Here is a 17,303-nt window from a genome sequence, read left to right as displayed (position 1 = left end):
TAATCAAAGCCGACTTTCTACAATAATTCCCCCCACAGAATTCCCTATATCTTTGGCAGTTTTATAATGCTACTCTTTTTTCTTATTCATAAGTAGTTGAGTATCTCCAACTTCAGGCCATACTCCACATTAAAAGTCATCAAGGATCCTGAGCAAAAAGATGTGCACTCCAGCTGCCCTGTCCCAAGCAGCAGCAGTGGTGGTGATGACAGCAGTTAGCAGCAGTTGGCCCTTGCAAATCAAGCCTTGATTTTAGGAGCCAGTCCCTCTATCTGCTAGTGCCATCATCACATCCTGACTGAGCTCCCTGAGAGCTAGGAAGCATGAAGCTTGAGGGAACTGTTACCCCCAGCATCAGGGTCTGCCACTATAAGGGTGTGATAATCATTGTGTGTGGAAGCCATAGTTGACTACATTTCAATCTTAGAGTATTGAAAAAAAGTTGGAGACACTATTCTGAGAGAATTGTTACATGGCGACAATGATGAAGAAAAGCTTTTCCAGTATTCATCTGCCAAGTTGTTCTGTAGATCTGTCACAAACAGGAATTAGATATAAAGTTGTAAAGTCACTGTAACCCAGCCCTTTAAACAAACCTATGTGTAATATATCACTACAAAGTGAGTTACAAAGAACTTTTTTCTTTTGAATTAGAAATATCAGTGGAAAGCATCCCTGCTTCCTTATTAATGGGTAAACCTAAAGCATTAAATGCAAACATTAACAGGACATAAACCATCTGTTATAAGAAAAACATTTTATTTTATTTGGCTATCATAGTTTCTTATAATCAGAGTTTTTATCTCTGTTTTCTAGATAGTAGTTCTGAAATGGAAAGTTCATAGTGACATACTTCTTAATAGCATATTCTTCTTGTCTACTTTTTTGTTTCTCTTAGAAGTCCTTTAATGGTACTAACCTCACATGCCTCCTGGTTTTTCAAATTTGGGGACATTACCTTTGTGCCTAAGATTAAATGCAATTTTAATTTATATAATTAATTATTCTTCTTATTATTATTTTGAGACAGGTTCTCTGTTACCCAGGCTGGAGTGCAGTGGCATGATCTTGGCTCACTGCAATCTCTGCCTCCCAGCCTCAAGCAATCCTCCTAACTCAACCTCCCAAGTAGCGGGGACTATGGGTGCATGCTACCATGCCCAGCTAATTTTTTTTGTAGAGATAGGGTTTGACCACATTGCCTAGGCTGGTCTTGAGCTCAGGCAATCCTCCCACCTTGTCCTTATGTCATTAATTTTATTTAACATTATGTTTTTTAAAATATAATTATTCTACCCCACAGACTACCTTTAACTATACAAGGGTCTCTCGAAACCCTAAACTCAGTCTCCATTCTGGATTATATCCTATTTTTGTTCCTAACTAGCAGGATAGCCTTGTACAAGTTACTTAACTTCATTGACTATTATTGTTGGCAGTGTGAAGGATTGGACTAAATCCAGGTTAAATCAACTTGGTAGTGCTAATTCAAGTATGAGGTATAAAAAGTAAGAAACTGTTTTCATGCAATATATCAAAGTCTTCTGAAAGAGATAAAGAGGAGTATATTTAGCATAGGAAACAATTTAATTTTGCAGGTGGAGTTCTGTGGTGACACTGTCCAAGTGTTATACTTTGTTACATATCTCCATCATAAGCTTGGCAGGGAAATACTAGTCAGTCACTCTTTCTATGGAAAGAGCTCAGAGTACTCATTTAAATAGATGAGAGGAACACCCTGAAGAGGCCTTCTCTTTCTAGTGCAGACTTTAGTTGACATTATACAGGTTAAGTATTAGAAATCCAAAATCCAAAATGCTCCAAAATCCGAAACTTTTTCAGCACCAACATGATGCTCAAAGGAAATACTCGTTGGAGTGTTTCAGATTTCGGATTTTTGGATTAGGGATGTTCAACCAGTAAGTATAATGCAAGTATTCCAAAATTCTAAAATATCCGAACTCCAAAACAATTCTGGTCCCAAGCATTTTAGATAAGGGATACTCAAACTGTATTGCTCTTCATATCAAAGATGTGGAACTTTTCCTCAAATGCAAAAGGAGAATGTGGAGTGGTTTAGCACCTGCACATTATAATAAGGGTGGTAAAGAGCAAAACGAAACGTGTAAATTAATTTTGTGAATGTTAAAATATGTTTTGAAACTGTTTTCCTTACAGAATCCTCACTCCAACTGTGGGCCTTTTTTTCCTCATCCAATTTATTCTTTACATTTTGTTTTATTTATTTATTTTTTTAATTTTTTTAGTAGAGATGAGGTTTCACCATGTTGGCCAGGCTGGTGTCAAACTCCTGGTTTCAAGTGATCCACCTGCCTCAGCCTCCCAAAGTGCTGGGATTATAGGTGTGAGCCACCATGCCCAGCCTATTCTTTATATTTTATTCTGGGAATAAGTATCATCAATGAATAGAAAAGTTTAGAAAGTTATTTTATGTGAGTGTTTCTAATTCACATTTAAGGACTTTTTTTAAAAAATAGCTCTGGAATACCAATTTCCTTTTTTTAACTTTTATTTTTTGAGACAGAATCTGTCTGTCACCCAGGCTGCAGTACAGGTGACCTGATCTTGGCTTACTGCAACCTCTGCCTCCTGGGTTCAAGCAATCCTCCTCTCTCAGGCTCCCAAGTAGCTGGGATTACGGGTGTGTGTCACCACTCCAGGCTGATTTTTATTTTTATTTTTATTTTTTTATTTTTAGTAAAGATGGGGTTTTGCCATGTTGGTCAGGCTGGTCTCGAACTCCTGGCCTCAAGTGATCTGCCCACCTCAGCCTCCCAAAGTGCTGGGATTACAGGCATGAGCCACCACACCTGGCCCATTTTCCTTTTTTATTTTCTACTTTTTTTCTCTCATTAAAAAATGGGCCAGACGCAGTGGCTCACACCTATAATCCCAGCACTTTGGGAGGCCAAGGCAGGTGGATCACCTGAGGTCAGGAGTTCAAGACCAACCTGGCCAACATGATGAAACTACGTCTCTCCTAAAAATACAAAAATTAGCCAGGCATGATGGTGGGAACCTCCTGTAATCTCAGCTACTTGGGATGCTGAGACAGGAGAATCGTTTGAACCCTTAAAGCAGAGGTTTCAGTGAGCTGAGATTGTGCCACTGTACTCCAGCCTGGGTGACAGAGCAAGACGCCATCTCATAAAGAAAAAAAAAAAAAAAAAGAATTGCATATATAACACACACACACACAACAGATGTTTATTGAGCAACGCTATGAGTAAGACTATGTCTTAGACCCTACAGGGAATACAAAGATTAAACAAATCCCTTTCCCTTAAACACTTTACAGCCTACTGGAGGTTGAGGAAAGGGAGAAATCAATAATGTGCTGCACAAGTAGCTACAATAAAAAATTGAATGTGTTAAATGCCGGGAAAAAAAAAAAGGCACAAAATATTGTTGGGATTCAAAGAAGTAAAAGACTTGGGAGGTTATAATAAAGTAAAAGATCTGTTTAGGGGAGCATACAAAGGTGATGGGTTCAAAAGACAGAAAGGATTTCAAGAAATAGAACAGATGAGAGGATTCTAGGAAGTGCCTATGTATAGCATGAAACAAGCAAGATAAGGCTGATAACTAGAAGGAAAGGTTGGGTCTGTTGTAGAGATAGATTTTTGTGGTGGTTGTTTTGAGACAGAGTCTGTGTTGCCCAGGCTGGAGTGCAGTGACATGGTCTTGGCTCACTGCAACCTCTGCCTCCCGGGTTCAAGGGATTCTTGTGTCTCATCCTCACGAGTAGCTGGGACTACAGGCGTGCACCACCACACCCAGCTAATTTTTATATTTTTAATAGAGACAGGGTTTTGCCATGTTGGCCAGGCTGTTCTCAAACTCTTGGCCTCAAGTGATCTGCCTGCCTTGGCCTCCCAAAGTGTTGGGATTACAGGCGTAAGCCACCATACCCTGCCCCTGAGATAAATCCTTTAATGGCAGATAAACTTAATTCAGTGGGTAATGAAAGTCATTTAAATTTTTTGTTTTTGTTTTTTTGTGGAGTTTCGTTTGTTTGTTTGTTTTAGACACAGGATCTTGCCCTGTTGCCCAGGCTGCAGTCAATGGCGTGATCATAGCCCACTGTAACCTCAAACTCCTGGGTTCAAGTGATCCTCCCTTCATTTAAGTTTTGAGTAGAATAATATCATAAAATCTATGTTTTAGGAAGGTTAGTCTTGCAGAGATCTGGAGTCAGATCTGATCCTATCTTCCACCTTGCGTCAGCCTTTCAAAGACTTTCAATTGCTCTTAAAGAAAAACTTTTTATTGCGGCCTATGTACCCCTGTGATGAGGCCTTTCTTTCTTCTCCAGCCTCATCTCACACCATCCTACCTTGTTCTCCCATTCCTGTCACTCTGACCTTCTTTCATATCTTTCTCATCATAATCTTTACCACTGTAGGACACAGGTCCGAAGTGTTCTCTCCCCTCTTCCCTTGGTTAATTCCCCTTCTTCTTTCAGAACTTGAGGAAGTGTTTCCTCCTCAGGAAATTTTCCCTGACCTCCATGGCTAGATCAAATATGTCTATACACAGGCCCTCACAACACTATATACTTTTCTTTCTTAGCACTTACCCTATTTTCAGTTTCATATTTATTGTATGATTACTTGATTAATGTATGCTTGTCTCACTGTACTTAAAATTTTTAGGGGCTGGCTCATCTTTATTTTTTTTCCTTTGAGACATGGTCTCGCTCTGTCACCCAGGCTAAAGTGCAGTGGCACAGTCACAGCTCACTAAAGCCTTAACCTCCTGAGTTCAAGTGATCCTCCTGCCTCAGCCTCCCGTGTAGCCGGGACCATAGGCATGCATCACTATGCTCAGCTTTAAAAAAAATTTTTTTTGTAGAGATGTGTCTCACTTTGTTGCCCAGGCTGGTCTCGAACTCCTAAACTCAAGTGATCCCCCACCTCGGTCTCCCAAAGTGCTGGGATTACAGGTGTGAGCCTCCATGCCCAGCCTATTCATCTTTAAATTAAAAAAAAAAAAAAAAAAAAAAAACAGGAAAGACAAATACACCTATCCTTTTTTCTTGACCTCAGGCTATCATCCACTCACCTACCAAACTTCTTGAAGAGCTTGTCTGCTCTCAGTGATTCCAGTGCTTCTCATTAATCCTTTGCATTCTGGATCTTGCCCCCACCTTTTATGGAATTGATTTTCTCAAAGCCTCTACTAGTAACAGCCTAGTTAAACGAAGAGCAGTGAGGCAATGAAATGTAAAGGAAGAGACAAATTATGAGAAACACTACAGCTCTAGAATCTATAGGATTTTGCAAAGTTGGGGAAAGTCAAACATAATTTTAAGATACTAAGACAGGTGGCTGTGAAGATACTGGTACCTTCTGAGAAGCAGGTAGGAAGAACTAATTGAAAGAGGTGATGCATTTATTTTTATTTTTATTTATTTATTTATTTATTTATTTATTTATTTATTTATGAGATGGAGTTATGCTCTTGTTGCCCAAGCTGGAGTGCAATGGTACAATCTTGGCTCACCGCAACCCCCACCTCCCAGGTTCAAGCAATTCTCTGGCCTCAACCTCCCAAGTAGCTGGGATTACAGGTGTGCGCCACCATGCCCAGCTAATTTTTGTATGTTTAGTAGAGATAGGATTTTACTATTTTGGCCACACTGGTCTTGACTCCTGACCTCAGATGATTCACCCGCCTTAGCTTCCCAAAGTGCTGGGATTACAGGCATGAGCCATCATGCCTAGCGATGCACTTGGTTTTATACCTGTTTTGCAAGTTCTGAGACTTCCTGTTCAATTTAAGATTTAGGCAAATTATCAGTTAGATGGCTCCCTGACAGGAGTTGAAAATGTGGAACTAGAGCTGAAGAATGGTGATGAAAATCAGAGACCTAGATTTTGGTGTCAGCATTGGGATGGATGAGATGGCAGAGGTAGAGGATGTTAAATGCACAGTCAAGATGGGACAAAACTTTGTGGGACAGCTGGATCAAGGCCAAGAATGCCTGAAGAATACAGAGAAAGCAGAAAAAGGGAGAGAGGGGAAAGAGACACTTTGAGCACCAACTAAATGCAAACACCATGCTAGACTCGACATTATTTCGTTTGATTCTCACAATTCAGTCTGGTCAATGGTGTTCCACTCACCAATGGAAGAAATAGGCTCTGTAAAGACATACACTTTGCCCAAGGTCAGAGCTGAGATTCAGACTCAGACCCTATCTGACTTCAAAACATGTACTTTGCCCTGCATTGTGCCTCAGACAGGTATGTAATCAACCAGAACACTGTTAAACAGTCTTAAACTTAAGTTTAAGTTTTAAGAAAAATGTAGTAACTATCTTCCTAGAGATGAAGTAGTTGCTCTGTGCTGAATAAGAATGAGAATAAGTACTAAGGGCTGTGGTCCTGGCAATTAGGTGGTGTGGGTAACCTTCAAGAAAGCAGTTGCTACAGAATGATGAGCGGAGACCAGATTGTAAAGGCTGCTATAGTATTACATGTGGTGTTGAGGCACTAGACGGAGCAAATGCCAGCTACTCTTTTCATATGGTTGGCAAAAGCAGAAAGGAGAAGGGGTTTATCATCCAATGTGATATGATAAATCATCAGAAGATTCTCAAGATAGTGGAAGTTTGAGCATTTTGGTAGCAGAGGGGAAGGAGACATTAGACAGGCAAGGCTGGAAGAACTAGAGGGTAACTGCTGGAATGTGGCCCATGAAGAGACTGGGAATGTCATCAAAGGTGTATTTGCCTCTTTTTCTTTCCTAACTCCTTTCACCCACTTTCCTACTTATCTGCCACATATTTCTCTCTCCTTGCTTTAAATGTCAGCGTTATTTGGTAACATTTTGCCTCCTGCTCTTAATTTCAAAAGCGCAGGAACCAAACCTTGTATATTTCAGCTCCCAAAAACCCGTATTATTTATTTTCATTACTGTTACATTCATTACTGTATTATTAGTTTCATTCTGGCTCTGATTGATTCTTACCCTCCTTTCTCCACAGGTCAATGATACCCCTAGGAGAATTAATTTAGGCATTTCTGAGCTTGAGTTATACAGCCACTATGTTTAATTATGGTGACTAACCTTTATTTTCTCATATTCATGACTTTTACCTTCCCCTGCCTTCTCACCTTCCATGACCCACAAGTTGGTTTTGGGAACATAAACATAATTTACCAAAAAAAAAAAAAAAAAAAAGCATATATATATGTATATATATGTACATATGTACATATGCGCACACATGTAAGTTTCTACATGAGAATAAGAGAATTTCCATTTATCCAATATTGTGTTTGGACAATATGTAAACAGTGCTAAGCCAGGAAAGATATCTATAGTAAGTGAGGTGAATTTGAAGCAGTTTTCTTACCAAAACATAATCTCCATACAGTCAAAGACATTGTCTGGATTACTTTTGTCTTCCTAATGCCAAGCACTTACTCTAGCACTTAGTAAGCATTCAGTGAATATTTGTTGATACATCAAAAGAATGAATGGGATGGGAAAAACTTGGATAAATTATTGTTGATATTATGGACTTATGGCATAGATTTGGTAACACTGGTAAAATTGCATTGCACGTGAAAAAACAGAAAGAGTTGCTTACTATTGTGACTGAAGAAAAGACTTTCATTATAGAGATATAATCTATATAATGATTCATATTTTCCCACATGAATACAGTCTGATAAAGATGTGACTATTTAGCCTTAAAAGAATTGCTAATTTTAACCAAATCCAGCATTGCCTTTTTGCAAATGCAATTTTTATAAAATCTTTAATAAAATTAACAAAAAACAAAGTTAGATGTAAATGTGAGATTATCTTTTAATTCATTAGTTATAAAATTAGTAAACACTTTAACTTTTTTTAAATGTTTCTTTGATTCAAAACTTTATTCCAAATATTGTTTTTATCTTCCATGGATTTAACTGTTTTCTCTTCTGTGGACTGACAAAATAGAAGAATTGGTTATATAGCAGTTAATTACCAGGTCGATAGAGGTGGCACTATGTCTTTTAGTTATTTATCTGATGCATCACAGACACAATTCTGAAGAATTTGTTAAATGTTTTACATGTTGATATTTGTTCGTTGAATTAGAAGCATTTATCAAATATTAATGGGTCCTAATGGAAATTTTTTACTCAAGAGGCAAACTCTTCCTTTAACTAGTTTTACTGAATGTATTTTAAAAAATAGCCTTGCAAACTTGAATGGAAGTTACAAGGAGAAAAAAATTATTCCCAGGTGTATTAAGAGTGCTCGTGAAATTCAAGATCCCGATCACTGATTGTGCTTTCTTCTCTGTTGTTAAACACTTCCATTTAGATTATGTATTATAGAGACTCAACAGCTTTTAAATATTCTTCCTGCCTCTGACTTTTCTCATTCTGATAATTCCAGTTAACAAATAAAGTCATGTGGTGTTTGGAAGCAAAATTCAAATGCTTCCATTTTATTTATTCCTTGTTTAAATATTTTTACAAAGTTGTAAAGCAGAGTTTACAAGCCAAAATGGTGAAAAAGAGCCTGGAATTTTCTGGTTCTCACTATTGGCTGTTTGTGTTGTCCCACCATTCACTTTGAATGAGTTTGGGATTTGGCTGTTTGTCATTTTAGTACAACTCAAGTATAATCTGCTTTAAAAGACGGAAACATATCACAATACATAAGGCTTAACATTGAAAATTCCGAGTGCAGCAAAAGCACTTCAGAAACTGTTCCAAACTGCTTGGTGAACACCTGCAGTTTCTGTGGTGGTGAAAAGACATTACAGTAATTGAATCTCCAGGACTATTTCCATTTTATTTATTTACTGATTTTCTTTTCAGTGAGTTTTGAGGCCCCACATTATAATGTTTTTTGTCACTCAGAGGTTTTTCATTGCAAGGAGTGACAAATCTGCTGCACTGCAAAAATGTTTCATGAGAATAAAGCAACTGCCAGGTTATAACTAGTATTATTCTGGTATCAGTGCAGAGAAAAATGTTGCTCTAAAACACTAAGACTCACACAACTTTTACATGCTCCAAAATCAAGTTCCCAAACATATAAAATTAAGTGTCACTAGCCAATTCTTTGCAGCCAAGGTTATACATTGAGATAGAAGGTTATACATTGAAAGTAGGAGTAAAATTTATACTCCTTCCTCAGGGGGAAAAAAAGGCATGTTTGAAAAAATAGAAGCCCTTTTTATAATTTGAAGAAGTATATGAACCCCTGCATCTCAAGTTAAGATAAGAAAGTGGAGTCCATAAATGTTGGCTTCTCTTTTGAGGAACCTGATGATAAGGGTAGGAAAGAGATTGAACAGTAACCATTTGTTTTGGATAGAAACAGACTTAACCATACAATATGGAGAAGGAGCCAATAAAGAAAAATAATTTGAAGTTGCAGGCAAGGTAGATACACATGATGGAACAGGGCACATCTCAGGAGGCACAAGGAAATGTGATCATGGCACAGGCAGATGGAATAGTGTGAACGGGAGAGAAATACTACATCTTCTGAGACAGGGAGAAAATAAGTGAAGAGCAGCATGACTGCAGATACGTTTATAGGTAGAAGGGAGAGATTTTTATATCATGCCTAACAACTTCATTTTTCAATGAAGTAGGGTATGAGGTTCTCTTCTAAGAGTGAAGAAGTTACGGTTGTATAAAGAGTGAAAACACAACTGACCCTTGAACAACATGGGTTTATGGGTTTGAACTGTGCAAGTCTACTTATATGTGGATATTTTTCTGCCTCTGCCACACTTAAGATAGCCAGACCAACCCCACTTCTCTTCCTCCTCCTCTTCCTCAGCCTACTCAGTGTGAATACAAGGATAAAAACCTTTATGATGATCTACTTGCACTTAATGAATAGTAAATATATTTTCTCTTCTTTATGATTTTTTTCTTCTTTTTTTTATTGTTATACTTTAAGTTCTAGGGTACATGTGCACAACGTGCAGGTTTGTTACATATGTATACGTGTGCCATGTTGGTGTGCTGCACCCATTAACTCGTCATTTACATTAGGTATATCTCCTAATGCTATCCCTCCCCCTTTCCCTCTCCCCACAATAGGTCCCGGTGTGTGATGTTCCCCTTCCTGTGTCCAAGTGAGCTCATTGTTCAGTTCCCACCTATGAGTGAGAACATGTGGTGTTTGGTTTTCTGTTCTTGCGATAGTTTGCTGAGAATGATGGTTTCCAGCTGCATCCATGTCCCTACAAAGGACACGAACTCATCCTTTTTTATGGCCACATAGTATTCCATGGTGTATATGTGCCACATTATTTTCTTAACATTTTCTTTCCTCTAGCTTACTTTATTGTAAGGATCTAATACATATCCTTATATAATGCATTATGTAATATTTATTATAAGCATATAGCATAAAATATGTGTTAATCGACTGTTTATGTTGTCTGTAAGGCTTCTGGTCAACAGTGGGCTATTTGTAGTTAAGTTTTGAGGAGTCAAACATTATATACAGATTTTCAACTGCATGGGGGAGGGGGTCAGTGTCCCTAATGCCTGCATTGCTCAGGGGTCAACTGTAATGATAGTGGAGTAGTCATTGAGAGGATTCAGAAAAGGAGCTAATTCAGGGTGAGAGAAAATTGACAAGTGACATTAAGTATCCAGATGAGGCTACAGATCATGGATTTGTACTGGTACCGACCTTCAGGGTTCCCTTCTTCCCCATATCCCCATGCCACCAGTAGTTTCCAGCCATCTATTATAGGTGTGGAGAAAGCAGATTGCAACATTTATCTCAGGGTGTAGGTTTTGCTAGGTAAAAAAGCTAAGGCAAGGATGCAAGAGGTTTGGAAAAGTATTAATGAGATATTAGTTCAAAAAATCAAGGCAGATATAATAAGGAAGAAAAGTAGAGTTACCTTAGAAAGAAAATTGGTCATCCTAATCAAATAATTCTTGTGTTTCTCCCCACAAAATGGTATCTTCAGCTCTGACATCTCTCCTAAATTGTAGCCCAAAATTTTTTTCTTTTTTGCTGGGCACCTTCATTTGGACATCTCCCAAGCATTTCAAACTCTCAAATTTGAGATGAAGTCATTTTGCCTTTCAAATGGCCCCTGTTTCTTTTGGTGGTATTGCTATCCTCCTAATTACCCAGAACTGTGCTTCTCTTTATCTCTCATAGCTAATCAATTGCTAAGTCCTTTTAGTTCCGTATACAGTTGTCTTTCTCCATTCCCACTGCTACTAACCCACATCAGGCCTTCATTACTTGCCTAGACTGCTGCAATTATAGCCCTCCCAAGCAGCTCTCCTTGCCGTGTGTCTCTTCATTCAACTAGTCCATCCTTCCCTCTAGCTTTAAAAATCATCTCACTGAAGCTTAACTCTGATTAAGGCAGGCCTTTGTTCAGAAACTTAGTGACTTCCCAGCTCCTACCACATAATTTTACATGATTTCAAGGCCCTTCACAAGTGGCCCCAACTTACCTATTCGCCTTATTTCTCTTTTATGTCTTTACATTATGTCCACTGACTGTTTCCCCCACAACCATCTTTAATAGGACTTGACCTATGCTTGAAATTTATTTTCTTTTCATATCTGCCTATCATAGCCTTCAAGATCCAGTTCTAATGTTACCAATTCCTTAGAAGCCTTCCTTAACACCCCACAGGCAGAAATAATACCTCCCTTGTATAAACCTCCTTGAGTAAGACCTCTCATTGGGACCTTCTGCTTTGTTACACATTTATATAAAAATCTCATTTTCTTTACTATCCAATTTCTTCCAAAAGTGTAATGAACAAGTATAACAAATAAACAGAACTACACAAACTTATTCAATTTGGAAATTTAACAGAGCTTCACATCCATTGTTTTCAGCACTGGCTATATATTAGAATTACATGAGGAGGCTTTAAAAAAAATACCAATGACTGATTCAAAGATTTTGATTCATTGGTCTTGGGTGGGGCATGGGCATAAGAATTTTTTAAGTTCCCCAAGTGATGCTAATTTGTGCAGGCAGAATTGAGAACCACTGTCTTAATTCTAGTGCACATTGGTGTGCTAAGTAGAGAAGTGCTAAATCAGTTGACTTAGCTGTGTATACCAGGGTTTGCTTGGTTAGAGGTACTTAGCTTTCTTCTAAAATCATTAATAGTGTTGAAAGGTTCCTCTTGACTATCACAAAGAAAGGATGAATTAGAAACAGCAGAATTGCTGGTTTTCATTTGCATGTTTTATTTGGTTATGACAGATTTCAAAAATTATTTGAAGAGTATATCCAAGTGGGTCTTTGAAAACTGTAAGATCTACTCATTTCTTAAAATGAATCAGACATGTGAACTACTGTGGTCTAGTGGTTAGAAGTGTAGACTAGTGGGAGTACTTCTGGGGTTATTTGTTCATCTTTTACTGACTTACATGACCTTAAGAAAGTCACTTGAGCCCCAACACTTCCTGCAACTTCACAGGAAGGCTGAAGACCAACAAGTCAGTCCTATAAAAAAAAAAAAATTAACAAACTTGGAAATCACGATAGCTTCTTAGGTTTGACTGAGTTGTTGAGATCTTTCCTGCCACAAAGGGAACAACTAGGAAAGAACTGTCATTCAGGAAAAACTCTCTATCTCCAATTTAGAAAGTTTCCCACCATCCATTTTAAAGTATCTGAATGTTTTAGCTGGATGTGTTGGTGCTTGCCTGTAGTCTCAGCTATTTGGGAGGCTGAGGTAGGAGGATTGTTTGAGCCCAGGAGTTCGAGGCTGCAGTGAGCTGTGATCGCACCACTGCACCTCAGCCTGTGTGACAGAGCCAGGCCATGTCCCTTAAAAAAGGGAATTTTAAATTTAGCCCTGACCTCCTGGCATTTGTTTCCTTGTCAGTTACAAAACCATGTTTACTGAAAACATATCAATAACAGCAGTTTAGCAAAGTACCACGAAGTAGTTACCTATGTATATGGCCCAGTCCATGTTATTTTATGGAAAAAGAAGAACTCTTCAACAGGGTGACAGGTTCTTTCTGTGTGCCCTGGTAGCTATTGTGTTACTTTGGGGAGGAAGCCAAGGGCCGCAGATGAGACAGATGTGTTCAGAGTCTCACTAATGGAGTTGAATCTTCTGCCTTTTCCTCAATAAGAAACAAGCAAGGTAGATAAAGAGTTAATATTAAACATGAAATTGTAATTACTTTCATGCTAAGAAGCATGCAGTGCATATTGTATGTTTTATCTAACATACAGATAAAATTCCTTTTGAAAGTATATATCAGAATTTTTTTTCAATATCTGAGAGAGGCATTTTGCAAAATGTCTGGGGTTTGTATGGAACCCGGCAATTTCTGAAAATAGATGACATTTTGACCCTTTGTGTTGCTGGTCACAGCTCTTCGTTACAGTTTTGATTGTATGGGTGTGCAAACAGGTATTTTGGTTTAATCCTTTATCATTTACCACTTGTTCATGTAGAAAAGGGAAAAATCTCAAGTTTTAGAAGAAGATAAAATATGGGTAAGGTGACAGTTGTTACTGCCATGCAGGAAGAAAGTATTGGGGCCTGATAGATAAGCAAATAGACAAGATACCTTTGTGATAAAGGTCTCCACTTTTTGCACTCTTCTTAGCCAGTATGACCCTGGATAATTCCTTTACCCTCTCCACAGCCTCAGGTACTTCAGCTTTCAAAAGGAAACTGACTGGATAGGTTGCACCTAAAACACATTTGGGAAAATTAAGTGTGATTTCCTCAAATATAACCATATAGCCTCCTAAAATAAGACTATGCTGTTAAACCTCATCTTTTAGATTCTTCACTTACCCAACCCATTATTAATTAGTGCCTCGTCTTTCCCAGAAGGCTTTTGCTTTTGTTTGATTGTAAGCCTTCAAAGTGTCAGGTATTATAATACCCATTTGTTTTAATTGGTTAAAGTGATAAACATAGTGCCTGTGCATGTACACATTGAAGGTATGGCTGTTTGACAGAAATAGTCTTCCTACCTTCTCCTTCCCAGCCCTAACTTCTGAAGGGTGAAAGAGTGAGTGTTTTAAAAAATTTCTTTTAAGCCCAGTGTTATCTTTTAGCAGTCTTTACATCTTCATCACCTTTATGCATGGTAATCAGCAGAACAGGCTTCCCTACTGCAGCAGAACTCTGCATGAACCTAGTAATTTCTCAAATCTGTTAGGTACAGAAAAGTATGTGGCCTTTCACTTCCTGTCCCTTCCTCCAACCCCAAACCATAGAGAAGCATGCTTTCTGGTGACATTTTATTCACATAGACATTCTCACAGCTCTTTATTCTATAAGATTATGTTGAGTATGAGGAGTGTTGTTCCATGTCATTTTACAACAGCCTACTCGTTTGATTTTGCAAATTTGGAAATAAATTATGAACACTTAGGAAAATCCTTCTATGAAAGAGTTATTAGTTCTGCCCAGTTTTGAAAGTCAGGTTTGGAGATACCTGTGCTATATCATATTAAGCAGGTGCCTAATGTGATCTTCACACATATCACCTAGGATTATTCAGGAAAGGATAATTCAGATTGTGGAGCTACAGTATGGAGTTTCCAGTGGTTCAGTATGAGTGTAGTAAGCAAGACAGTAGGGACCAGAATGGGGAAGGCCACTTAAAAATCCAAGTTCATGGCTGGCTACAGTGGCTCACACCTGTAATCCCAGCACTTTGGGAGGCTGAGGTAGGTGGATCACAAGGTCAGGAGTTTGAGACCAGCCTGACCAACATGCTGAAACCCCATCTCTAATAAAAATACAAAAATTAGCCAGGCGCAGTGGTGGGCACCTATAATGCCAGCTACTCGGGAGGCTGTGAGGTAGGAGAACCGCTTGAACCCGGGAGGCAGAGGTTGTAGTGAGCCGAGATCGTGCCACTGCGCTCTAGCCTGGGCGACAGCGCAAGACTCCGTCTCAGAAAAAGAAAAAATCCAAGTTCATTACTGACTTTTATTGTACTCCACGAGATAAATAACATAGAGATTCATCAGTTTAGCTCCACTTGCTCAGTAAACCACAACTTTAACTCTTTATATATATTTTTCTGTTGACAGAATACAAACTGGTGACTTCCAAAATTATGGATAACTTCTGAGGCTTAGTCAAGAGTTTGTACAGCTCTAAATCCTTGGATAGAAGGTTTTAATAAAAATGCCAACTTTTAATTAAAAATCCCTCTCTTGATTCAGTTATCTTGCCCAAACTTTGAAACTCTTCTTACTACTGTATATGATAATTCCTGTTAACCAGATGTTGTTTGATAGCTCAGTAATAACAAATGGAGGGTACTTGTCCTAACCTGATTTACGTTCTTTCCTTTTGATGTGTAGCATATGTGGAGCAGTCAGCTAAATAAAGGTCTTATCAATAAGATGCAGTTTGACACTTGTCTTTTTGCTTTTGTTGTTACGCCACTTACCATATGGTAAAGAATTGTTATAGAAGGATATCTGTCTTTTCAGAAGTGAGATTTGAATCGGTGGAGGTTTCATGAGCAGTTTCCTCTTGTTTGTGATTTATACATTGCAAGTTTTTATTATGTAAGTTGTTTTCAAATTATATTCACCAGCAGATAGCCTGTGTTAAGCCATCTTAAGTGTCACCTTTTGAGGTTTTTATTCATACTTAAATCACTTGAATAACTTCCAACAGAAATCTTTTGTTTTTACTTACAGCCAATCACATTCTCTGCTGGTTGTTTTTAAAGTATTTCCTGCATAAACCACACTAAATATCAGCTATAGTATACATTACTGTTTTTTATTTATGTAGAAGTTATTTGGGCCCACCATGTTATTATGGGGTTTTGTTTCTTTGTTTTGTTTTGTTTTGTTTTAGAGACAAGGTCTGTCTTACTGTTTCACCCAGGTTGGAGTACAGTGACATGATCATAGCTCACTGTAAACTTGAACTCCTGGGGTCGAGTTTACAAGTTGTGGGAACTGATCCTCACGCCTCAGCCTCTTGTTGGGACTTCAGGCGTGCACCTCACACTCAGCTAATTTTTTTATTTTTGGTAGAGATGGGATCTTGCTCTGTTGCCCAGACTGGTCTCAAGTTCCAGGCCTCAAACAATCTTCCCACCTCAGCCTCCCAATGCACTGGGATTGCAGGTATAAGTCACCACTCCCATGCTGGTTTTATTTGATATTCACTATTAGAAGTTGCAAGATTGGAATAGAAGCTTGAGTCCCTTTCAGTGTATAATGGGGTAGGAGTTGTTCATTAATGAAAAAATTAAACAGGTAAGTAATTAGCATATCATAATTTATACTGCACGGATAAAGAAATAAGGAATAAGGAGAAAAGAGGAGCCTGGGGAGTCAATTTAACAAAAAAGAAAAAAAAAAAGGGGAAGCAGGTGTTTGGTAAGATCTTGCAATTGTACTTCAAAGATAACCCGAAAGTAAACATTTTTATTTTATATGTTCCTCTTTTTGTGAGACAAGAGTCTCGCTCTGTCACCCAGGCTGGAGTGCAGTGGCACGATCTCGGCTTACTGCAATACCTGCCTCCAGGGTTCAAGTGATTCTTGTGCCTCAGCCTCCCAAGTAGCTGGGACTACAGGCATGTGCCACCACGCCCAGCTGATTTTTGTATTTTTAGTAGAGATGGGGTTTCACCATGTTGGCCAGGCTTGTCTTGAACTCCTGGCCACAAGTGATCCGCCCAGGTCATTCTTCCCAAAGTACTGAGATTACAGGCATGAGCCACTGTGCCCAGTCTATTTTATGATATATTTCTGTGGGGTTTGACATGTTTTGTTTTATATTTTGAAGTACTGAATTTGGACAGTTTGGACAATATTTATATTATGGGGCACTACATTTTAGAAAAATGATAAGCTAGAAGTGAGTATAGGAAAGAACACCACTGCAAACACCAATCCCAATAGGGAGTAGTCAGATGGCCTCTATAAGGAAAGATTAAAAAGACTTGGAATTAACTGAGAACCATTTTCAAGAATATGAAGGAATAACTTTAAGAGCTTGCATACCCCCCGACCAAAAACACCCACAAAAGTTCAATGAAGAAGAAAATAAAATTCTGCAAGAGACATTTAGATTATATATGAGAAACAATGTCTAGAATTTAAGGTTTATTAACCATTGCAGCATACTACATGTAGAAGTGTAGAATCTCCATCCTTCAGAATCATGAAGGTAGTTTATTAGCAGTTTTGTGAAAAGAGACCAAATCATTATATTAAGAAAAGGGTCTATTCTGCTTACTTTGGCAAGACTTTATAAAAAAACACAGGGATGGGGCCTTTGGGTCTCATTTAATTCTTTT

The 17,303-nt window shown here is 38.3% G+C and overlaps 1 protein-coding gene across 5 annotated transcripts in view; it reads left to right on the top strand.

The window, feature by feature from the left end:
• RPAP2 (RNA polymerase II associated protein 2) overlaps nucleotides 1–17,303 on the top strand; it is a 93,997-nt gene that overhangs the window by 62,025 nt on the left and 14,669 nt on the right. Inside the window, exon 12 of one of the 5 annotated variants that reach the window (XM_023230996.2) lies at nucleotides 15,065–15,393. The exons of the other annotated variants lie outside the window; for them this stretch is intronic. Coding sequence (XP_023086764.1) covers nucleotides 15,065–15,098 — 34 coding nt within the window. The 3' untranslated portion in view covers nucleotides 15,099–15,393. Of the gene's footprint in view, nucleotides 1–15,064; nucleotides 15,394–17,303 lie in introns of those variants that run through there. 5 annotated transcript variants of the gene reach the window in all.

Source organism: Piliocolobus tephrosceles, chromosome 1 (genome assembly GCF_002776525.5).
Source record: "Piliocolobus tephrosceles isolate RC106 chromosome 1, ASM277652v3, whole genome shotgun sequence".
Classification (NCBI taxonomy): Eukaryota; Metazoa; Chordata; class Mammalia; order Primates; family Cercopithecidae; genus Piliocolobus; species Piliocolobus tephrosceles.
Note: the sequence above shows the minus strand (reverse complement) of the source record. Positions and strands in the feature narration are given on the sequence as shown.